The 23289-nt window shown below is 64.4% G+C and overlaps 6 protein-coding genes across 6 annotated transcripts in view; 4 read left to right on the plus strand and 2 right to left on the minus strand.

The window, feature by feature from the left end:
• PFL1_01260 (uncharacterized protein) overlaps positions 1–233 on the plus strand; it is a gene marked incomplete at both ends in the record, with an annotated part of 1564 nt that extends 1331 nt beyond the window's left edge. The window contains one exon of the mRNA XM_007878763.1: positions 58–233. Coding sequence (XP_007876954.1) covers positions 58–233 — 176 coding nt within the window. The remainder of the gene's footprint in view (positions 1–57) is intronic.
• Positions 234–3668: 3435 nt separating this feature from the next.
• PFL1_01261 (uncharacterized protein) lies at positions 3669–5689 on the minus strand (the record flags this gene model as incomplete). The annotated part of the gene is made up of 2 exons (XM_007878764.1): positions 3669–4747; positions 4867–5689. The coding sequence occupies 2 exons, from the start codon at positions 5687–5689 to the stop codon at positions 3669–3671; spliced, it is 1902 nt and encodes a 633-aa protein (XP_007876955.1).
• Positions 5690–8772: 3083 nt separating this feature from the next.
• Positions 8773–9948, plus strand: PFL1_01262 (uncharacterized protein; the record flags this gene model as incomplete). The annotated part of the gene is made up of 2 exons (XM_007878765.1): positions 8773–9409; positions 9515–9948. 2 exons carry the CDS (start codon positions 8773–8775, stop codon positions 9946–9948), a joined length of 1071 nt encoding a protein of 356 aa, XP_007876956.1.
• A 567-nt stretch (positions 9949–10515) lies between these two features.
• PFL1_01263 (uncharacterized protein) lies at positions 10516–11855 on the plus strand (the record flags this gene model as incomplete). The annotated part of the gene is made up of 2 exons (XM_007878766.1): positions 10516–11459; positions 11582–11855. The coding sequence occupies 2 exons, from the start codon at positions 10516–10518 to the stop codon at positions 11853–11855; spliced, it is 1218 nt and encodes a 405-aa protein (XP_007876957.1).
• Positions 11856–13367: 1512 nt separating this feature from the next.
• Positions 13368–18101, minus strand: PFL1_01264 (uncharacterized protein; the record flags this gene model as incomplete). Its single annotated transcript, XM_007878767.1, has 2 exons — positions 13368–13496; positions 13629–18101. The coding sequence occupies 2 exons, from the start codon at positions 18099–18101 to the stop codon at positions 13368–13370; spliced, it is 4602 nt and encodes a 1533-aa protein (XP_007876958.1).
• Positions 18102–20527: 2426 nt separating this feature from the next.
• The window catches only part of PFL1_01265 (uncharacterized protein), a gene marked incomplete at both ends in the record, with an annotated part of 2993 nt that continues 231 nt past the window's right edge, over positions 20528–23289 (plus strand). Inside the window, one exon of the mRNA XM_007878768.1 lies at positions 20528–23284. Within this exon, the coding sequence (XP_007876959.1) occupies positions 20528–23284 (2757 nt within the window). The remainder of the gene's footprint in view (positions 23285–23289) is intronic.

Below are 23289 nucleotides of genomic sequence, written 5' to 3' on the forward strand. Positions count from 1 at the left end.
AGAAGTCGGACCCCAGCGCTGCGCCGCCCGCACCGCCACGGGCCGGTGCCATGGCAGCCGGTGCAGCCGCCGGCGGTCTTGCCGCTGGTGCGGGAGCGGCCGCCGTCGACTCGGATGCCGGCGGCGGCGGAGGCGGCGACGGCGATCTGGCCAGTGCCCTCGCGGCCGCCCTCAACCAGCGCAAGGAAAACATGGGCGATTCGGACGAGGACGAGAGCGACGACGACTGGTAGCATTGGCGTGCCCTCATTGTAAATACACACGTGAGCCTGGCTACCGGCTTGCTGCTCGTTGGAACAAGCAGCGGTGATGCTCTGAAGCGGCGAGACGGGGAAAGGTGCCCGGCGACTGAGCGTAGACCCATGTGTGTGCGGTCCATCTTGCCGCCGTTGGGTGACGCTTGCGGAGAGTGAGGACGAATTGCGGTGGCCTACACGTCGACCCGAGCGAAGCGGCCGGCTGCAGCGATCTCGAGGGCGGGTGAACACAATTCGGCTACGACTTGCCCATCTCCTCCTTGGTCGAGCGCGGGCGACGAGGCTGACGACGATCAGCGCGGGTGCGGCCTTGGCTACCTCGGACGGCGGTAGGTGGCAGGTCTGGGGTATGGACGGCGTCGCGCTGCGATACGGCCGTTTTGGAATTCGAAGCGCTCGTCGTCTCGAGTCCCTCGTGCGCATCCAGGTGGTTTGACTGCACGGTCGCATCTTCTCGGCCGACGGGATGGGCAGGTGCGACGTTCAGAGCGGGCGTGTCAGGCGGCACGAAGAGATGCCAACCGTCGAGGTGAGCCGTAGGGTCGTCGGTGTACCTCGTCACCTCGAGACGGTGGTAGCGGCAGTAGTGGTCCGACACCATGATGAGGGCCGCGGAGGGACGGAAGACGCATACGGTACTCGGGGACGTGGTTCGCCGAGGATGCTGGCCATTGCGAACACGCCGCGGTGATCGTGGGGCCGCACCGTTCGCACGTCGCGGTAGACCTTGCCTAGCTCGCCCAGTGCGATTCCGCCCATCGTGACGGTATGCGTCGATGCCGTCTTGGTCGGTTTGGACCGGATCGAAGCGGGTCGACGAGCGGACCCGGCAGATGGGGCGGGTATGGATGCGATGGTGTCTAGGCAGGAGCTGGTCGATGTACATAACTAGAAGAGCCGGCCTTTTTCCTGTCAAAGAGGGGGAGGAGGGACGAGACGTACGACGGCTTACCTCCCCGGTGCGAGCAGAGTCGAGCTGCCCGTGTCCGTCGAGATGAGGACCGTAGCCCGGGGCGGTGGGGACCCGGGGCGTTGCCGCGCACGCCTTCCCGAAGCGTGGTGGGAGCAGGCAGGCCTGCATGCTCAACTCCGTCCTCGCACTCGTACAACTGTGACGTGCTAGACCTAGACTCACATCCAGCGTGGATATCGTCGCCGGCCATGCTCTGGCGTCAACTCGAGCCATCGCCAGCACGCATCGCCAAGGGTATTGCAGCAGATTGGATTGCGCAGAGAGCGGGTTCAGATGGCCATGCAGAGCAGTAGCGATGCTTCGCAGCGATTCGAGCGAGGAGTGCCCGGAGGTGGAGCGTCGACACGTGCAGGCAGGCTATCTCGCTCGTGCCGTGCATGGGTATCGACAGACGAAGCAGGCCGACAGGAAGCGGAAGGGTACATGTTCGACGCTGCGGTCGTGGCGAATCGGTCGACTTGAGCGGGCCGGGCCGGTCTTTTTGAGCTCGCGGGCTTTGTGCTCCATGAGCCGGTGACAGTCTATCCGTCCCTGTGCTCGGGCTAAAAGACAACGTCGGTGTGGTCCGAGACGGACACGCCGCGGGCCAGCCAGGCCGCCAGGGATGACACCGACTCGTCTTCTCCGTCTCCCGGTGTGCGGACGGCCTGTTGGCAGCGCTGCGGCGGAGGCGTGGCGGGAGCAGCGAGACTCGCCGATGACGCTGCCTGATACGGGTCGATGACGCAGGTCGTCGATGTTGGCGAGCCCGACCTGGGCGTGATATCGGCTCGGCGCATTGTGAAGGAGGGAGACGAGTAAAAGGCTGGGCTTGAGCGCGGTGCCGCATCCGTCGCCTCGCGTCGATCAGAGGTGCCGTCCTGGGGAGGCGATGGCGGCGATGGAAGTCGGGTGGGGGAGGGGGCGGGAGTCGAGGGCGGATAGAGGAGAGGGAGCGGGGCTGTGGGCAGGCCAGGATGTGCGCCTCCTTCGTCCGTGGGCCGGTCGCTCTGCTGTGCGCCTTGCTGCTCAAACCAGCCTCCTGCGCCCTGGTGCGCGGTTCGGGGCGTAGCCGTGCTGGCGTGGTCGCCCTTTCGGTCGCGAATGCCCTGCTCTCGTGCCGTCGCGCCGTTGTCGCCCAAATGAAGTAGCCCCGTAAGGCACTCGAGCAGAGGACCGTCCTTTTCCTCGTCGCCGCCGCCTGGAGGATTGGGGGTCTGGAGGGGGTCTGAGGAGTTGGCCGCCGCGCTCGCCCCCCAAACTGCTCGATTGGCTGTGGGGCGGATCTCCTGCCAAAGGGACTGGATGGCTGCCTCCCGCCGGCGCAGCCTGGCCTCCCGAGTCGCCAGGGAGCGTTCCCTCTCCCAATGGGCCTGCTGGAGAGCAAAAGTCGGAAAGACCGGCGAGGGCGGGCCGAGCTGCTCTTCCTCCATCGCCGTGGGATCTGTCGAGGGGCCGGCCGAAGCGTCGCTGAGATGAGCTAGAGAGCCGTCTCGGATGCCCCGCTTGATCTCCTCGAGGAGCGAGATCACCTTCTTCATGCCGTTGCGCCTACGCCGGCGCCGTCCTCGGTGAGCGGGAGGCTTTGACTGCTGCTGTCCTGCCATTGCCGGAGGACGGCCGGGGCGGGATGGGTGAGAGGAAGGCCTGGGCGCCTGCTGTACTGCCATTGCCGGAGGACGACCGGGGCTAGATCGGTGAGAGGGTCCACGGTAAGCGGGAGGCTCTGGCCTTTGCTGACCTGACATGGCGGGACGTCGGCCGGAGTGGGGGGGATGAGGAGTGCGGCGAGGCATGGTTTCGCGGTGGCGGAAGTTGGAAGACGGATGTGTGTGTACCGGCGATATCTTGGCGGTGAGGAGGTGTGTTGAGGTGAGAGAGGGGAGGAAAGGTGGCAGGCTCTGGCACAGTTGATCCACCGTCGCCCCGTGGTCGCTGAGCTCTGTGAGCATGCCAGTCAAGTCGCCTCGCGTCCGGCAACGCGCCACTTTGTGCGACGCGCCACCTTCGGGGCGTGCCAGACCGTGGCCTTGTGTTGGTCTTCGAAAGAAGTCGGCCACACGCACTTGCGGAGAAGCTGACTCTGTGCAGATAGCAGCTCCTTCGTGACTCGGCGCTGGTTTGACGAGCATCTTGATGGAGAGTCGAGGTCTCGAAAGCGAGGCGCAGTGAGCGAGAGGGTCGGCGTCGGCTTTGAGCATTATCGGCCCTGTCGAGAGTTTGTACCTGTCGAGACGACCTCGGCAGGGAGAAGCTCAAGCGAGTCTGGACGATGTTCCGACACACATGGCCGCGGGGACGAGGGTTGCACGAGCAGAAGCGCGCTTAGCAGTCGGGCAAAGATGTTGCGGGCGTACGCGTTACTCTGCCGTTCGACGAGAAGCGTAGATACAGCGGGAATCGTGAGTCAAGACAAGTCGAAGCATTCGGCGTCGTAACAAGGGTATGGTATGGAGTCATCAGGCGGGAGAGACGGCGTCGTGAAGGACCTTCTCGCGCACAGCCGCGTTGTCGACGAGCGGGCGAAGCTTGGCGCTCTTGTCAAATTTGATCCACCGCCTGTAGAAGTAAGGCAGCTCCTCGTTGAATCCATGTGCGACCTGGTCCTTTGTCGGCACGCTGAAGACGATGTCGAGCTCTTCGAGAGTGAGCTGCTTCGTCTCCGGAACGAAGAGGAAGATAAGGCAGAAGGCGACGAGGTTGAGACCCGCGTAGAAGCCGAACGCGCCCGTCGGCGTCATGACCTTGAGCATGCGTGGGAACGTGATGGAAAGCACCGCCGCCCAGAACAGGCAGGTTGCGACGGCCCAAGCCATGCCCTGCTCTCGCTGGGCGAGCGGGAATACCTCGGCCGAGTAGGTGAAGGGAACGGGACCCTCTCCGGGCGAGTAGAAGGCGGCAAAGAGGTAGACGAAGAACGCGACCAGTCCGATCCTCGTCTTGCTGTCTTCGGGTCGAATCAAGAAGCAAAGACCCGCTGCAAGCAGGGTCCAGGCCATTTGGGGGAACGTGAACAATAGGAGGTTCCTACGGCCGTACGTGTCAATCGTAAAAAGCGCGGGGAACGCGAAGACGAAGTTGACCGCGCCGAATCCGAGGGAGGCGTAGAGCGCCTGCTTGGCCGAGTAACCTCCTTCAACGAAGATCGACGAGCTATAGAAGGCCACGATGTTGATACCGCACATCTGTTGGGCCAGCATCACCACGCTCGCTGCGATGGTAGCTCGACGGACTCGAGGGATGGTGAAGAGCTCGAGGAAGCGCTTGACGTAGGTTTCGCCGCGGATGATTTTGGACTCCTCGACCAACATCACGTGGATGTAGTATAGATCGCGTGCAGCCTGGATCCTGTGGTGTCGTAGACGCAGCAGAGACTTCATGGCCTCCTGGTACCTTCCCTTCTTCATGAGCCAACGGGGAGACTCGGGACAGAGGTAGATGAGGCAGGCGAGCGGGAGCGCGGGGATGAAGGCGGACCCGAGCTGCAGGCGCCACGCGATCTTCCCCACATCGGCAACGACCACGTTGGCGGCAAAGCCTGTGCGCACACATGAATGGACACATGTTCCATTGTGACGGGGCGTCTCGGGGCTGTCAGCGGAGAGTATCTCGACGAAAGGAAGCACGGACGGCGCTGGTGACCCCGCAGAAGCTCACCCAAAAAGATTCCGAAGGCCGTCCACAGTTGCCAACCCATTACAAGAGCACCTCTTATTTGCGGCGGAGCATTCTCAGCGGCGAAGACTGGCACTGTAGAACCTTTTGCGCCCATCCCGAGGCCCAAAATCAAGCGTACGACGAAGAGTTGCTCCCACGAGGTGGTGAAGGCGCTTCCGATGGGTGTGGCGATGAGGACGAGGGCGGTGATGAAGATGCAGCCGCGGCGGCCAAAGAAGTTGTTGAGCGGGTCCGAGAGCCAGCATCCGCACAGGGCCGAGGCGATGTAGGGGGCGGCGTTGATGGCGCCGACGAGCCACTCGTGCTTCTCAGCGTCGGGGCCGGTGGTGGCGATGCCGAACTCGTCGGGGAAGCTCAGATTGGCGCCGTTGCTGCCGGTCTGGTCCCATCCCTGCGTGGCGGCGCCAATGCTGCACGAGAAGATGGTGAGGTAGAGGGTCCACGGGTGCGACCAGCGGTGGGTGAACTCGTGGGTGATGGCGTCCTTTTCGTCCTGGTCGAGCTCGGCGAGCTGCTTGTACATGCCCGGGTCCTGGGCGACGAGGGCGCCCTTCTTGAGCAGCTCGGTGTGCTCCTCGAGGCCCTTTTCGCGCGCAAAGACCTCGACATCGTGCAGCAGGCGGTCGCGCGGCACGCCCCACAGCGGGTTCTCGAGGTTGGGCTTGTGGGTGGCCGAGGCAGCGCCGTCGACGTGTTGGATCGACGAGTGGTCCTGGCTCGTCTTGGCGTCTTCGGTGAGGATCTTTTCGTTGGTGTCCTTGTGCTCGGACGAAGGTGAGAGCTTCTTGTCAAGGTCAGACATGGTGGCGGCGTCCTTCTCTCGGCGAAGCGAGGCGGAGAGGGCGGACAAATCGGAGGCGAAGGTCGGGAGGAGACTCGGTGTGCGACCAAGGACGTAGGGGACTGGGGAGATGGAGATTCGCGTCCGCCACGAGGGTAGGAATGGGGGCTCCGCTTCTTTATATAGACGGCGTTGCCCGGAGGGCTAGGCACATGCGCGACAGCTGGCAGGAACGCTCTAGGTCGAGGTCGACCTAAGGGTCAGGTGCTGCTTCCCCTGGATGCGAGGGCGAGGGCGAGGGGCAGGCAGGCAGGCTTCCCTCATTGCCGGAGCGCCGTTGCGCGCTTTGTCCGCGAGGGCGCGACGGCTCATCTACACACAGTACCCTGTACGGTCTGCACACGGCTCAAGTGCAGAGGCCCGCGGGGACAGAGGCGACTACCGATAGGAGCCGTGACGGGCCAAGTGGCAAGTCCGCCTGGAGGGCTCCAGAGATGGGCCGGCGACGAACGAGAGGCGGGGCTCCGCTTGCTCGGTGGTGGCGTGCGAGGAGGACGAGGGGGTGCCTGCTCTACGGCGTGCCGTCACGTATGATGGTTTGAAGCCGTGGGTGGGGTTGCATTTGAGCTACCCCGCACAGCATCGCAGCCGGCCTGTTTCAGGTGGGTTGGCTACGCGAGCCTGCCTCGGACAAAGGCAGGCAAGCGAGGCGGGGCAGCACAGGCAGGCAGGCTGCTAGGCTACGGAACGGTCAGTCGGCGCATTTGATGCGGCTGCTGTGTCCCTCTCGGATACAGAGGCTGGGGTGCGTGGGGGATGCATGGCAACGCCTGCAGAGGATCGTGAGCAGCCAGCCCGTTCGACCCGGCCGGGGCCCCCCAGTTCGCCCCGCCTTTGAGCTCGCCCGCCAGACCGACGCCCCGCGCATAGCAAATGGACCAATCAAGCTCGACCGATGCTTCGAGAACGATTCGTTCATGAATGACGACGGCGGCGGCGAGAACACCACCTGCTTCGCCGGGCGGCCCCTGCTTAGCTTTCGTCGACGCCGTCGAGCCAGAGTCTGCCCCTCATGTCTGCGAGCTTCACGGGAGTCGTGGTGGCAAGCTGGCGCTCTAGTCCAGGAGCAAGGAGGAGAGCAGTAGTCGTATGGTCGGTCCACACACAGCCTGGCCGTCCCTCCACTTCGGGAACAGGTCAAGAGGGTGTTCCGCCTCGGGGCGCGTGGGTGGCGTACGACGGCGAGGACGCCGGCCGGTGCCACACGGCGAAACCGAGTCGGCGGGCGGGCGGGCGGCGGCAGCCTTAGCGGCGGCGGCGGTCCAAGGCGGAGCAGGGCGGAGGTGCCCAACCGCCGCCTCCGAGAACTGAATTTAAAAAAACATTATCATATTGCGGGGCTCCGAGCCAAAAAGAGGGTGCGTACGGGCGCGCGCTGGGTACCGTTCTGCGCACCGCGGCAGCGCCACCACGTCGTCCGGGCAGCCGGTTCCACGCCTCCGCTTGCTCTCTCGACGATGTGCTGCTTGACTCCGCCTGCTTTACCGGCATCGTTTGGAATTCCTCCGAGACTGCAGAGCCGTATGTACGCGGTTCGGTGCCCGTCATGTCGGGGACGGAAAAAAGACGAGCACGGCGATGTTCGCCTGCTCGGAGCGAGACCAGGGCGGAGCTTCAAACGGGCCCGCACGGCCCTCGGCCTGCAAAAGGCAAGATGTCGACCAGGTGCGGCGTGGTATACCGCTTGCCGGTAGCATGTCGGCTTCCTTGGGCGCTTGCACATGCTGCCCTCGGCCGTCTCTGCCCACGGAAACCTCTGCCTGGCTGATGACTACCGTCATATTCCCGCCTGCCCGCCGTATCGGCGGGTACCGGTATCGACGGGCCAGCGCTCGTCGCGGATCCTCGGTGAGACTCTACGCTCCCTGCCTCGTGTCCCTGGCCTGCTCGACCCTCGGTAGCGTTTGGCGAGTTGCGCGCAACGTCGCTCCCTGCCCGCCGAGTGCCGCACCGGGCCGACCCGACCCTTTTGCGCCTCCACGCGATTGGCCCGTCTGCCAAGATTGCCAGACCTCCTGCAAACCCGGGCCACGCGAAGAGCCCGAGGGGTGCCAAGTTCGGTCTGGCAGCAGGCTAGGGTCAACCGTTAGCGCGAGGTGAAGCCCCAAATCACCTGCTCGGACCCCCCATCGCTTTTGTGCGCCACCTGATTTGACCTCGTGCTCATCGTCCCGGTCGTACCGGCTTGCACATCCGCCTGCGAGCGCGGGACGCGGCAGCCTTCCGCTTCCAGTTGGGAAGCCACGCATGTCTAGGTCCCCACTCAGTGCCGACCCGAACGCGGTACGGTGCTCACCCTCGATGTTAGCCCGGATGTGTGGAGCGGAACGAAATCTAGTCGCCACACCGAGTGCATGGCGGATCGAGCTGCTGAAGCAAGCCAGCCTCGTCACCGGCTATTCCTGCCAGGATCGTCTTGCGCACTGGCTCTACAGAGTAGTATCACTTCATGGCGAATCGCGGTGCATGCTCTGCTGACAAAGGTTTGTATGGGTTCAACGGCGACCCCACCGTCGTGGCCTTAGTTGGTTGGTCGCCACCGTAGCATCATCGACGCCTCGTATCGGCGAGGCCGGCGTCTATGCCGATGCTCGATTCGAGCTCCGACTTTTGCGGGTCGCTTTGCCGAAGCACCACCAAGCAAGCAAGCACAGGCGGAAGCTGCCGGAAGGGGACTGAGATGATCCTTCCCAACGTAATTGCCGATGGGTTGATACCGATCGGGCTTGTTCATTCGGTCGACCCGATTGCACGCATGGAAGTCGGCTAACGGCTCTCGGGACTTCGGAGTTAACGAATGCGGCTTCGGAACGTTCTCGCACCTCGGTGCATCATAGTCATCCTTGCCCTCGTAGGAGGAGGAACAAGCAAGAAGGGATGACGACGCCCGGACCGGCCCTTTTCAAGTGGAGCGGAGGGAAGACTTGTCGGCCGTTGGAGATTCTCGACTTCGGTCAACAAGCATCCTCGTCGTGTGCGACACCGCGTCTTTCGCATCGACCATCCGCACCACACCCAGCCAACCCCCTTGAACACACCTCGACATGCCTTCGGACTCCAACGTGCCCGCCAGCGTGACTGCTTGGCAGTACAAGCGCCGCGGCCTGCTGCCTGCGACGCTCACAAAGAACACCTCGGCCACGCTGCCGCAGCTCAAGGCGGACCAGGTGCTGGTCAAGGTGCACGCCGCCGCCCTCAACCCGGTCGACTGGAAGCTCGCCGCCTCGGTCCCCGGCTTCCTCCAGAAGCTCCCCGCCACGGCCGGCAGCGACCTGGCGGGCGAGGTCGTCTCGGTCTCGCCGGGTCCAGAGACCAGCAAGAAGCCCTGGCTCAAGGCCGGTGCCCACGTCTACGGCTTTGTGCCCGCCGACAAGGGCCTCCGCACCGGCCTGGGCAGCATCTCGACTTACGCCGTCGTGGACGCCAACGTGCTGGCACTCAAGCCCGAATCGATGTCGTACGAGGATGCCGCGGGAATCACCCTCGTCGGCCTGACTGCCGCTGTGCTGGCCGAAAAGATCAAGAAGGGCGACAAGGTCCTCATCCTCGGCGCCAGCTCGGCCGTCGGCCTCTTTCTCACGCAGATGTGCAAGACCGAGGGCGCGGCCAAGGTCGTCGCCACCGCCTCGGGCGAAAAGTGCGACTTCGTCAAGCAGCGCGGCGTCGACGAGGTTATTGATTGTGAGTCGGCGGTGCACGAGTTGAAACGGGGGCACACGAAGGCGGACGACACCATACTGATGACCGAATGCCGCTCCCTTCCGACGACGACGACGACGCGGGCAGACCGAGCCACCGACGCCGACAAGGAGTTCAAGCTGCGCTACGCATCGGACCCCTTCGACCTCATCCTCGACTGCGTCGGCACGACGTCGACCTTCTTTGCCTCGCCCTCGTTCCTCAAGAAGGACGGCGTGTACTACAACATCGGCGCATCGGTGCTCGACGGCAGCAACCTCTTCTCGTCGTCGATGGCCTTTGCAAAGGATGTCGTCCGGGCCCTCTTCTGGCCTAGCTGGCTCGGCGGCACGCCGAGGAAGTACGTCATGACGGGGCTCCGGCACGACCTCATGCCGCGCCTCGAGCAGTACGTCGCGCGCGGGGACATCACGCCCAAGGTCGACTCGGTCTTTGGCTTCGACGAGGCGCCCAAGGCCTACGAGCACCTCCTCAAGGGCCGCGCCCTGGGCAAGGTCGTCGTCAAGGTCATCGACGCTTGATACCCGTCTCATCGTCGCTGGAAACCTCGGTTCCCTGCTTTCGGAACGGCACGCCTCCCGGATGCTTGTCACTCGTGTCATTCGTGCTCTTTCGTCGTCGTTCGTTGAATACCCACGCCCTGCATGAGACTCGTCCTTCGGTCGACGTAGAGTGAGATCGGCGGCCGACATGGACGGCCGAGCGATTGCTAAACCTGCTTGTGCGAATCTTCGCTCGACCGCCGTCATGTGTTGCGACCTGCTGTGCTGCGCTTGCAGTCCGACAGATTGAGCTCGATAGTTTGCCCTCTTTCACGCACTCGGACCACGTCGAGGTGTCCCGACGACGGTCCGGACGCAGCGAAGGGTCTCGGGTCGGTGGAGGCGAACGGAAAAGTGCGGCCCCGTGCGAAGGGTGCACCTGTGTTGGTCTCGTTTTCAGGACGGAGCGAGGGGCTCATTCTTCGCCTGTCTCTTGCGTCGTCGGCAACTATTCTCCGCCACCACCACCGTCTTGCCTTCTCGACTGCTCCGAATGCTCCGTCGCACCTCGACGCTTGCTCCTGCTCCTGCTCTACTTTGCCGGCCATGATCCGGCCGCTGCGTTATATCGCGCTGGCGCTCTCCCTGCTCCTCTCCCTGCATTACCTTGCCACTCTTACGTCTCCGTCGTATTCGTCCGCCACCTCGAGCTCGCTGCAAAGCCTGCGAACAAAGTGGAAGCCAGCACCCGCTCCCGTCCCGCACCCCGTCGTCGTCGACACGTCGACTGGAGATACGAGCAATGTGCCCTTCGACCCGCGCAAGCCCTCGGCGGCCTTTGTCATCCTCTGCCGCAACGACGACCTCTCCAAGATGCTCATGACGCTCCAGACGCTCGAGTCGACCTTTAACTCGAAGCCGCACAACCGATACCCCTACGTCTTTCTCAACGACGACGAGTTCTCGCAGCGCTTCCGCACACGCATCCGTGCCGCCATCCCGGCCGACGTCAAGGTCGAATTCGGCCGGGTCGAGGGCGAGGCGTGGGGGATGCCCAGCTGGATTGACCGCCCCAAGGCCGAGGCCAGCTGGAAGAAGGCGTCGCACGGCGGCATGCCCTACGGCGGCTCGGAGAGCTACCGCAACATGTGCCGCTTCCAGTCCGGCTACTTTTTCCGCCACCCGCTCGTCCTCCCCTACCGCTACTACTGGCGCGTGGAGCCCGACGTCCGCTTCCTGTGCGACCTCGAGGACTTTGACCCGTTCCGCTACATGCGCGATCATGGCAAAAAGTACGGCTACGTCCTCTCGCTCCACGAGATCCGCTCGACGGTCAAGACGCTCTGGGTCCACGTCCGCAAGTGGTACCAGCAGAACCCGCAGTACCTCCACGACAACAATGCAATCAACTTCATCACCGATAGGAAGGAGATGGGCTACTCGATGTGCCACTTTTGGAGCAACTTTGAGATCGCCGACATGGAGCTGTGGCGCAGCGAGGCCTACCTCTCGTTCTTCGAGTACCTCGACAAGCAGGGCGGCTTCTACTAGTGAGTCTCCTGTCGCTTCACGGGAAGAGCCACCCGCTCGACGACACTCGATCGGCGCACTGACGCTTCTCGCCCTCGCCCTCTCTCACCGCCCCCTTCTCCCTCGCCACCGCGCGCCGCAGCGAACGATGGGGCGACGCACCCGTCCACTCGATCGCCGCCGCGCTCATGCTCGACAAGAACGAGATCCACTACTTTGACAACGTCGGCTACATGCACGCGCCCTTCCTCCACTGCCCCAAGGACCCGCCCGAGAAGCAGAACCGCTGCTGGTGCACGCACGAGACGTCGCTCATCTACGACGACAACCACTGGAGCTGCCGGTACGACTGGGACGCCATCTTTGGCAAGGACCCCGAGCGCGAGCGCGCACGCTTCAACGAGCTCACCCCCTGAATCTTGTCTGGAATTTTCATAGGACCGTTGCAAAGCTTGCTTCTTCGTCTGTGCTTGTGCGTGATGCTTTGGTCTGGGCAGCGTGTAGCTGGTGAATCCAGTCGAGCATGTCGCTCCCTCGTGCTGCTGCAGTAGTCGCACTTCAACTCGTGTCCTTGATGCATGAGGGAGGTGCAGTATGTCAAGCATGCAATCTTCCCAGGGTCCAACATGGAGACCTTGAGTCAATCCTGCCTGCCTATGCTGTAGTAAGGCAAGCAGTCTTTGGCAAGGTGGGTGCCATTGCCCAGCTTATGGCCACCAAAGCATCAAGGGAGGAGGTGACTGCACACTTTGCACCCCTTCAAGGAAAGATGGCAGACCAGGTTGCTCTCATCACCCTGAGGTTGAAGATGGTTGGATCTGTGCTGCACCAGAGAGCTTTGATCTCTGCTGCAGTTGCAGGCCACAAGGCATGAGCAAAGCCAGACACCTGCTGTGTTGGCATTGTAGATGCAGCCACAGGCAATGAGGATGGCCATTGGCCCGTCCTCCAATGTGACCCCTGTTCTGAAAGGACGGGGGTTGATGTCCCGCTCCCAGGGGAGGACAAGGCCGTCGCTGAAGGCCTCAAGCGCTGGGACGAGGTTGAACCCGTCCTGGCTGCTGTTGAGGCCAAATACGGCCCCCTGGAGCAGGACAAGGAGGGCATGCCGGTCCTCAGCTTCAGCCGCACCGGCTACAGCCGCACCAGCTGGTGCGGTTGGCCTACCGCCTCCACATCACGACTCTCGTCTGCGACGGGCACACCATCCGGTGTGTCTGCGTCGCAGTCCTTGAGATTGTGTGTGTTTTGGCGCTGGCATTTGCCTCGTACGGCAGCCGGTGCTGGGCAACCAGTCTGCCCTTGTACCTCGCTCGTGGCGCACTGCAGACCTCGTTTGCACGGCGCTGCCACAAGCAAGGCAGGGACTTTTTGGCCAAGGTGGCCCCTGCCATGCTGATCAAAGCCTTGGGCGAGGCACGACCACTCACACACATCAACTGCCAACTCGAGCACAAGATCTTCAACATCCTCCTGGGCTTGCATCGTGCAAATGGCATCAAGGCCTTCCTTGAGTCATGTACCTGCCAAAGGCCAGGCTTTGTTGGGTGCAAGCTCTGGGAGGCAGGCATTGAAGCAGGCCCAACAGAAGTCCAGGGGTCATCTCATCAGCTCTTTGAACTGTCAGCATGGCCTAGTGGCTGAGCTGCACCTCAACTGCTTTGTTTCAAACAGGGCAGTCGTCGTCTTCGCATCAAGCTTGTCCTGCAATTTCCTGCTTGATGCAGCATGAACCAGACTTGTACTGTAGCTCGAGCTTCATCTTGCAAGTGCAGGCGTGCAAGCGTGCAATCGCGCAAAGGAGGGTTGCACACGAGCGAGCGAGGGAGACAACAGAACAAAAGAGCGTGCAGGGGGAGGACGGGCAGGCAAGACCGGGAAAAGAATGCAAAGAAAGTTGGGTGACAGAGACGAGGCTGCAGACCCGTCTAGGCGATCTCGGTGACCGAGGCGGACACGTCGGTGGCTAGGTCGTCGTCGTTGCCGCCCCGGTAGATGCGGTAGCCGTGGATGGTGGAGCGTACCTGCTCATCGCCCGGGTCGTCGGGGAACATGGGCTGTTGGCGGCGGGCAAGGCAAGGCAAGGCAAAGCAGGTCAAAGGCAAAGGCAGGCGAGGATCCGAGACAAAGATCAGTCAACGTTGCTCTTCTCGAGTCGCGCCTCCGGAGCAATCCACGAGCAGACTCACCTCGCGGAACCACTCTCCGAGCTTCTGCACCTTCCAGCCCTTGACCTCGGCGAGGTCAAAGAAGCCCATGTCCTTGTAGGCGAGGTGCGGGCGGTGGTGAGTGAAAAAGACGAGGACGCAGGGCGTGCCGAGCGCGTCGTTGGACGCCTCGTCGGCCGACGACGGATCGGCGAGGCAGCGCTCGCACGTCTCGAGCAGCGCCGGGTGCGCCTGGTGGTTAAAGACGAGGTCGGACATGAGGATCAGGTCGAACTTGGCCGAGCCGTCGTCGCTGAGGTGGGCGAGGACCGGGGAGGCATCGGTGCCCCAGATGTAGCCCTCGGCGGCGGCGTAGCCGGGACCCTTGTAACTGCTCTGGTTGTCTGGCCCGCAGTTGTACGCCACATTCTTCCGGAGGTTGCCCAAGAGGTCCGGATCCGGGTAGTCGGTGGCGACGACGTGGCTGGCCTCGGCCCAGTTGCAGACGATCGAGGGCAGGCCCGCCGCCGCTCCGAGCTCGAGCACCTTTTTGCCCTTGGTGAGCTTGTTGGAGTGGGCGCAGAGGAAGTCGGACATGACGAAGCTGGCGTTCCAGGCGAGGTGGCCCCAGAGCGGGTGGCTGCCGACGAGGTGCAGCGTGACCTCGGCGTCGGTGCCCGGGAACTCGTAGCTGGTGGTGGTGGGTGGCGGCGTCTTTGGCCGGAAGTCGTCTGGCTCGGCAAACATGTCAAAGTCGCCTCCCTCGTCGCTCGACGATGAGCCGTCGGCGGTCTCACCGGCGGTGTCGGCTCGAGCGTCGACCTTGTCTGCGGCGGCCACGACGACCTCGACCGGCTCGGATGCGGGCGCCGGGGCGGCCTTGGCCTCGGTGATTGCAGGCGCGACGAGAGTCTCTGCAGCCGATCCTTCGGCCGCCGTCGAATGAGTGCGCTCGCTGGGTGCCGAGGCCTCGCGCTCATCGCTACTGCGAGGCTGATCCGGCGAAGCGGCAGACGTCCCGGCGGCAGCAGCAGCAGCAGCGGCGGCGGCGGCGGCGGCGGCCGTGCCGACTGCCGCTGTGGTCGCAGTGACAGAAGGAGTGTTGCCCTCGTCCTCGGTCTTTAGGTCTTGGGCGGCCTCGGCCTTTGGCAAGGTCGAGACTGCCTCGTCGCCTGCCGTTGCAGAGCTTGGAGAGCCGGCCGAGGCCGAAGGAATCTGCGCAGCCTCGTGGCCCTGGTTGCTGCTGGTAATAGGCGAAGCAGGGTCCTGGCTCGGAGACGCAGCGGTGGCGGCAGGGCCTGTTGTCGAGGCGCGCCGAGCAGGATGCTTGGGCCCGAGCGCCGGTGCCAGGCCATTCTGTCGCGGAGTGCTCTGGCGAGCAGCGACGGGCGAGGGGCCGGGTGCACGGAAGGACGAGGGCGGCGCAGCGCCGTTGCGACGTGGCGTGCCGTGCGGACCGACACTCCGACCTTCCCCGCCGTCCTTGTGGTCCTGGATGCTCTCGACGGCTTCGTATGTGGTGGTGTCGCCAGTGTACGGCGATCCGAGCTCGCTGCCGTGGCTGTTGCTGAGACCGCCGGCACCGCCAAAGTGGCCGATGCTCGAAGGCGGGCCCATGTTGTCATAACGGAAGCTGCTGGTAGACGCATTCGACAGGCGTCGGCGCTCGCGGTCAAACGTCATGGATCGGCGGCTCTCGAGGTTGTTGAGCGTCGACTCGAGCTGCTGCTGGATGCGGCTGATCTGGTCGGTGACGGCGCTCGTGCGGTGCTGGATCTCGCTGTTCATCTGCTCGTCGGTGAGAGCGCTTCCGTCGCCGTTGGTGCTGCTGGCGTCCTTGCCGCCATGGCCGCTCTGGCTTCCGTGACCCAGGCGGGAACCTGCGGTCAGCCGCACGGAGCCGCCAGTCAGTGGCCGGCCCATCGAGATCCGCTGCTCGGCCAGAGCGCGCGACTTCATGATGCTCAGCTCGCTGTTGTGCGACATCGCGCTGCCCGCCGGCGAGTCGGACCGGATGCGCTGGGCGTTGTCCGCCATCATGCCGAGCTTGGAGAGCGAGCCGAAGTCGAACTCGCCATCGCCCATGCCCGACGTCGTGACCACGTTGCGGATCTCATCGATCATGGCCTCGCGCTCGTGCTCGAGGGTGTCCATCGCGTCGCGCATCCGCGCGAGCTCGGCCTGGGCCTTTTCGCGGGCCTGCTCCGTCTCCCTGAGCTGGAGCTGGATCTGCACCTGCTCCATGTCCCTCTGCTGCAGCGTCGAGCTGAGCCGGCGGGACTCGCGCCGCTCGCGGTCGACCTTGAGCCGGAGGTCGTTGGCCTCCTTGGTCAGGCGGTCGACGAGCTGCTGGATCTTTTCAAACTGCTGCTTCCACATGTCGCCCTCGCTCATGAGGAAGGCGAGGCGCTTGTTGAGCCTCCCGATCTTGTTCTCGAGCCCGTCGCGTGCGTCGACAAACGTGCTGGCGCGCTTGCGCAGGGCGGCGATGGCGGCCGTCTCGGTGGCGCTGGCGCTGGTCTGCGTGTCGGTGCGGAGCTTGAGGACCTTTTTGAGGAAGCTGGGCTTGGTGCCCTCGTGCAGGACCTGGTCAAAGGCGCTGAGCACGGCACCCTGGTCCCACCAGTGAGGCGCCTCGACGCGGTCGTACGGCAGGCTGGTCGACTTGGACTCGACCCTGCTGAGCGGGCGAAGCCGGCCGGCGGGGAACGCCTCTGTGATCTCGCGCGGGGGCCCGTAGTCGGCCGAGGAGAAGCCGAGGGCGTTGACGAGCTTGCGCCGCTTCTTGTCGCGGACGCTCCGGGTGCTGGGGGCCTTGAGCGGCGGCCGCGGGCAGTTGACAAAGTTGATGTCGAGGTCGACGACGCAGACCTCCTTTGCCGGCTTGGCGATGCTTCGCAGCTCGGTATTGAGGGCGATGAGCCAGGACCCAGGGTCTTCGAGGTAGATCTTGACGTCGCGGGCGTGGCAGATCTGGTGGGTGACGCCCTTCCAGCCGCAGAGCTCGAGGAGGTACTTGACCGTCTCGACGGCGACGCCGAGCAGGGCGGGGTGGCGCGAGAAGAAGAGGACACGGCCCGCCGGCGAGAGGGCAATCTCGCAGATGGTGAGGATGTTGTCGACGGACAGCGTCTTGAAAAGCGGCCACATGACAAAGTCGATGCTGACGAGGCCTCGTCCCCAGTCGAGCGCGCCCGGGAAGGTGCAGACAAAGTTCAGATCCTCGTCGGGCGACTCGAGTCGGAGCGTCTCACCGAGCCTGGGCGCCGGCTGGCGGAGGATGGCGGCCATGAGGCGGTTGTGCATCTCGATGTTGCGGCTGTACTTGTGCCAGGCGGCCTTGTTCCAATCGGCGAGCAGGTTGTAGATCGGGTATCGCGACACCAGGCAGATGGCGTAGGGCATGAAAAAGGTGTTGTTCTCCGGCATGAAGGCGTAGTCGTGGGCGCTCGACTCGAGGTCGTCATCGGGCTGCTCGCCGTCATCTGCATCGACGAGGGGCGACTTGCCGTTGCGCGCGCCGGCCCGGGCCTTTGCGAACCGGCCCAGCTCCTTCTTTATGGCCTTGGCGCGCTTGTCGTCCGCCGCGCTCCACACGGTCAGGACCACGCCGTAAAACGTGGCCACGCCCGTCGAGAGTTCGCCCGAAGCGCCTGCGAACCCACTGAGGCTCGAGGGCGCACCTTCGAGCCCATAGCCCTCGCCGACGGCGCTGGCGGCGTTGTCCTTGTGGACGTCCGCGGGCGACACGCCGAGGGTGGCGGTCGCCTTGCGGTGGTCGGTCGAGACGCGGGCGTTGAAGGATGGCGCAGACGACTTGATCGTGGGCACGCTGAAGGAAAATGTGTGCGAGGTGGACATGGGCGGATAGTTGCCCGGACCGGCGGTCACCTCGATCTCGCGAGTAAAAGAGAGCTTGAGCGCCTTTGAGAGGACGCGTGCCGTCTCTGCCCGCTCGATGCCGCCGCGGCCATCGCTGAGCTCGATGTACTTTGGATTGGAGCCCTTCTTGGCGTCGGCGTCCCAGGCGGATCCGTCCTTTTTGGAGCCCGAGTTCTGGCTCGTGGTCCTCGAGATCTCGACCGAGGCGGCGGCGGGGTCAGAGGGCGGCGGCGAGATCGAGCAGCCGAGCACCTCGGGCCTCCAGAAGCGGCCAACTGCGCCCTCGATGTGGTGGACGCCGGCGACGCAGTCCTCCTCGGCCAGCGTCCATACCGCGGGGTCCTTTGGCAGGCCAAAGACGGCATAGAGGTGGGCGATGGTGTTGCCGTCTGCGCCCTTTGCGCCGTACGAGGCGCTGGTGCTGGTGTGCGCCAGCTGCTGAGACATCTGGTGCCTGTGCGAGGTGCTGTTGTAGCCACCGCACTGGTCGTGATGGGATCGTTGGTTGGGCGTGGAGGCGCCCTTGCGACTTGCGCCTGTGCTCCTCGTCGAGAGGTTGGAGAAGGAGAGCTTGGAGCTCAGCTTGCGCGTGCGCGACACTGGCCGTCCCGATGCATCGGGCGAGTCTGACATGGGTGCAAGTGCTCCTTCAGCGGCAGCCGCGGGAGCGTCGGCTGCAGCGAAGAAGCGATCCGCAAGGCAGTCCTGCGGACCAGACAGTGGGACAGGCCGGCCCCTGTCTCGCTAGCGCTGCTCGAGGTCCGACCAGTGGAGAGCGCAACAGACGGCAAATCGACTCGGTGCCTGCGAAGCTAAGGCTAAGGCGTCGGCGTGACCTGCGGTCGAGTTGTGCGGCGCTGTGCGTCGAGCTGTACCTCCGGGGGGTCTGAGCGGGTGGCGGAGGGCGGGGCGAGGAGATCAGAAGATGCTGCCCTGTGTTTTCAAGGCTGCGGGGAAGGCAGTCGAGCCTCTGGGACGGCGGAGCGAGATGGTATAGTCGGGAGCGCGGGGGGAAGACGATTGCAGGATGGAGGAGGACGACAAGGGAGGGATGGAAGGGCGGGGTCAAGAGAGAGATAGGGCTTGGGTGCGAGTGCGAGGAAGATGGCGACAACGGAGAGATGGCCGTGGGCCTAGACGGGGCTTCTTCCGAGACGGGCAACGGTGTCGATGGCCAGATCGAGCGAGGTGGGGGTACGGTGTGTAGCGACGAACGAAAGACGAGGGCCAAGGCAGAGATGCGAGCGTGCGTCGGGTGCCTCTGTGTCGCCAGGGTGGCTGTCTCTACCTTCTCTCTCTTGGGCTGGCCGCCTGCCTGCGCCTTTGCCTGCGCCTGCGCCTGCGCCTGCGCCGCTAGCAAAAAAAAAGAAGGAAAATTGCATCCGACCAGCGGCTACGCGAGCCAACACCCGCCGCGGGGCCAAAAAGTAGGCAGGCAGGCAGGCCCAACCATCATCAAGAGGCTGCCTGCCATCTTCGTAGTAGTAGAGACGGACGGATAGAGGCCAGCCCAGGCCATCACGACCCGACAAGCCCCTTCGCCTCCTGATTGGTACAGACATGACAGGTGGCACAGTAGAGAGCGTGGTGGCTTTGGTCCCCTGTACCGCCATGCCGGGTCAGAAGAAGAGGCTAACCGCAGACGCTGAAAAGCTAGAGGGGCTGGCCCAGGTTGCCGTAGCTCAGGCGCGCAGCAGCGTTGATATACACGTCGACGGCATGTCACTTCGACCCTCGACAACCCAAGCCAGCCAGCCGGGCAGCTGTCGCCATTGGAGCTGGCAGGCGACGACGTGCCTAGGTGCAGCTGCGATCTCGCTCGGCTCGGCTCTCGACACGCGCTGCAAGGCCAGCCAGCTCTAGCCTGCCGTCCAACGACGTACGCGTACGTCGTCCTGCCAGCAGTCACGGGTTTTGAGGCTTGGACCGACGGAGCCTGCCTGGCCGCGTCGTCGCTTCCTTCCTCTCGTCGACACGCCACCGGCCGGCAAGCGTGTCACGACGAGGGTGCGTGAGCGCGTGCGGCGCCCATGATTTGGTGCTCTAGAACGGTACCGACCGGTATGGCAAGCAAGTCGAGGCTAGGCCAGGTCACCGGTCGAGCTGCCCCATCGCCAGGCAGCGCCAGAGCGATGGGCGGGGACGCAGAAGAGGTGCAGCGACCACCTTCCTAGCCCGACGTTGCTGTGGTCCGACGTCGGCTCCACCAAGTACTGCATGTAGACAGCGCAGCGCATCAAAGCCGTCTAGGCTAGCGCGGCGCCCACGGCCTCGAACCGAGGCAGATTGCGGCAGGCTAGGCCAGGCTAGGCCAGGCTAGGCCACAGTGCAGCGCTCAAGCAAGGCGTATCGCAACGAGCCCCTCGACACACGAGTCAAGAGGCTACGTACTGTGAGTGGGAGGCGCAGGGAAGAGGATGCAAGGAGGTCCTCGTCAGGAAGCCAGCCAGGCTTGCCGCGAAGACCGGCACAGCACCTTATCCCGCCTGGGCTGGGCTCTGACTGGCGAGCTGGCGTCATGCCTGCCATGCGGCGCCACGCTGCGTGCGTCTGCCCAAGCGAGGCGAGGACGCCTTCTCGCCTCGTACGCCGGACGATCCTTGCACTCGATCGGGGATCAAGGATAATGCCCGATTCAACGAGATGAGAAACAATCGGAAGACGGAGAAACTTATGTAATCGTCGAGCAAGGAAGGCTGGACCGGGTCAGGCCCAGCGGAAAACTTTTTTTTCCGAATTGGCGGCGGACCACGCTGCCTGGCTTCCGCCGCTCTCGCTGGGTTAGCCAGACACAGCGCGGGCTGGGCTGCGCTGGGGTGCTGGGCTCAGCCTGGCTCGACCTTGGGCGGTCCAGTCGGCCGCCTCGCCCAACACCCTTCTTCGAGACCATCACCAGCGATCCCCCCTCCAGCAGAGCAGGCCGCCAGCAGTGACAGCAGCAACAGCATCGTCGCCACCACCACCGCACCACCTCCTCAGCCTTCCCTGCAGCACACTGCCCTCGTGTGCCCGGCATCACGACCCACGGCTGGCCCCACGAAGCGGCACCGACTCCCGTCATGGCATCAAATGGCACCGATGCTGCATCGGTAGCTACCCCGGATGCCGCCCAGAGCCTCAACGACGAGGTCCAGGCGCCCACCCATCCCGAGCTCCCATCCGCCCATGCTCTCGCCAACCTCATCGCCTCGGAGCCCGAGAGGTTCGTCCATGGCGACCCGAGCATCGCGCAGCTCTCCGCCCTCGCCCTCAAGCAGCTCTTTGACCTCTCGATAAAGTCAGAGGCGCTCGCGGTCCCCACCATCGGAACCTTCCTCCATTCCATCTTGCCGCAGGAGGAGACAAAGAGCAGGACCCGCTCTTCGTCCAAGCGCAAGCGCGGCGGTAATGCCCGCAAGGCTCCCCCGCCCGAGCCAAAGGGCGAGCACCGGCTCTTCCAGCCCACCCCGCTCGACGAGCTCGTCATCGACGGCATGGACTCCCGCCAGCTCTGGGAGCAGATCGACCTCAAGGGCTTCAAGGTGCAGGGTCTCCTCGACACCGTTTTTGTCAACGAGGGCGGCCAGCCGGACCAGGAAGAGGAAGAGGAGGACGACGAGGCCGGAGACGAGGGCGCCGAGGACGACGACGACGAGGATGAGGATGACAGCCCAGCCGAGCAGCGCGTCAAGCTGAGCGACCTTACCGACGCCGACCTCCGCGCTCTGGGCATCGACCCTGCCCAGCGGGACCAGCTCGCGTTTGACGACAGCGACGATGAGAGCGAGTCCGAGCCCTATGCCGGCGCCTCGGACATCTCGGATGGCGACCCCAATGAGGTCTACTACGAGCCGCTGCGGACCGAGGCAGAGCAGCGGCGGCGCAAGGAGGAGCAGGAGATGGGTGTGCTGCCGCGGCTACGCTCGCAGGTCCAGGATGACGAGGACGACGATGAGGATGATGAAGACGAAGAGGACGCGGACCTCGACGGAGAGGAATCGGAGGACGAGGAAGGGGCCGGGGCCGCGGCGAAGGACAAGAAGGCCTCCCGTAGCATCCTCGACAGCCTCGACGAGCCCGGCAGCAGCAGCGGCGGCCCAGGCGGCAAGGGCAAGCGCCACCCCACCCTCGACGACGACTTCTTCTCCATCAACGAGTTCAACCGGCTCACGGAAGCTCAGGAAATGGCAGAGGCCACCGGCGCCGGCAACGACGACGACGACGAAGACCTTTCGAACCAAGTCGACTACTTCCGCGACATCGATGGACTCGGTGCTGGCGGCGACGATGGTGAAGAAGACGACCTCGGCGCCGGTCCTTCAAGGCCTGGACCCAAGGATCCATCGGAGCTGCACTTTGCCGATTTCTTCCTGCCTCCCTCCAAGGCGGCGTCCTTCCGCGCCAAGGCCGAGCGGAAGGAGAAGAGGAGGGCTGGCGCCGACAAGGGCAAGTCGAAGGCTGAGGACCCGTCGCCGGTGGAAGCAGCCGACTCGGACGCGGACGAGTCGGACGGCGACGACGACGACGAGGATGACGACGAGCCCGAGCGGCCGAGGGCGATTCGATTCCACGACACGGTGGCCATCCGCCGCATCAAGCCGAGGAAGAAGAAGCGCGACGCCGAGCTGACGCCCGAGATGCTTGCCTCGCTCGGCTTCACCGAGGAGGAGGCCGCACGGCTTGCCGAGGAGCAGGCGGGGTTTGGCGATGACGATGACGAGGACGAAGAAGGCGGCGACAGCGACGATGACGACGATGACGAGATGGACGAGGACGGCGGCGACGAAGACGAGGACGAGTATGGCGCCGAGTCCGGATCCGAAGAGGGGATGGACATCGACGAAGATGACGCAGGGGAAGGTGATGAGGATGAGGAGGATGACGACGAGGATGCCGATGACGAGGAGGCGCAGGTCAAGACTGCCCGCCGCGTCGCCGGCGACCTGTTTGCCGACAGCGACGACGAGGGCGACGCGGCGGCCCAACAGTCGACGCACGAGAAGCGCCTCGCGGCGCTCCAGGCCGAGATTTCGCAGCTCGAGGAGGAGAACGTCGGGCAAAAGGACTGGACGCTGCGGGGCGAGGCAACATCCAAGATCCGTCCTCAGGACAGCCTGCTCCAGGAGGACCTCGAGTTTGAGCGCACCGCCAAGGTGACGCCGCAGGTGACCGAGGAGATGACCGAGTCGATCGAGGACATGATCAAGCGGCGCATCCTCGACCGCCAGTTTGACGACGTCGTGCGGCGGCGCGAGCTCGAGGCGCTGCCGTTCCTGCCGTCGCGCCTGCTGGAGCTGTCGGACTCGAAGAGCGCCAAGAGCCTGGCGGAGCTGTACGAGGAAGAGTACCAGGCTGCGCGCGGTGCCGCCGAGGGCGAGGCGCCGCGGATGGCCGAGGTCGACGTCAAGCTGCAAAAGGAGCACGACGAGATTGCCAAGATCTTTGACGACGTGTGCGACAAGCTCGACGCGCTGAGCAACGCCCACTTTACGCCAAAGGCGCCCAAGGCGACGATCCAGACGCTGTCCAACACGCCCGTCGTGTCGATCGAGGAGGCGCTGCCGAGCACGTCATCGTCGGCGACGATGCTGGCGCCCGAGGAGGTCTACGAGCGGCAGCGCCACGCCGCCGCCCTCGAGGGCGACAAGAGCGAAATGACGCCGGCGGAAAAGCAGCGGCTGCACAATACGCTGCGGCGCGAGAAGCGGGCCAAGAACGACCGCATCCAGGACACGCGCCGCGCCCTCGAGCTCGCCGGCCTGCGCCGCGGCGGCAAGTCGGCCACCGAGGAAAAGGCCGACGCCATGCGCAAGCTCGTCGGCAACCGCGGCGTCACCGTCAT

This window comes from Pseudozyma flocculosa (genome assembly GCF_000417875.1).
Source record: "Pseudozyma flocculosa PF-1 unplaced genomic scaffold scaffold00003, whole genome shotgun sequence".
NCBI classification, from domain to species: domain Eukaryota; kingdom Fungi; phylum Basidiomycota; class Ustilaginomycetes; order Ustilaginales; family Ustilaginaceae; genus Pseudozyma; species Pseudozyma flocculosa.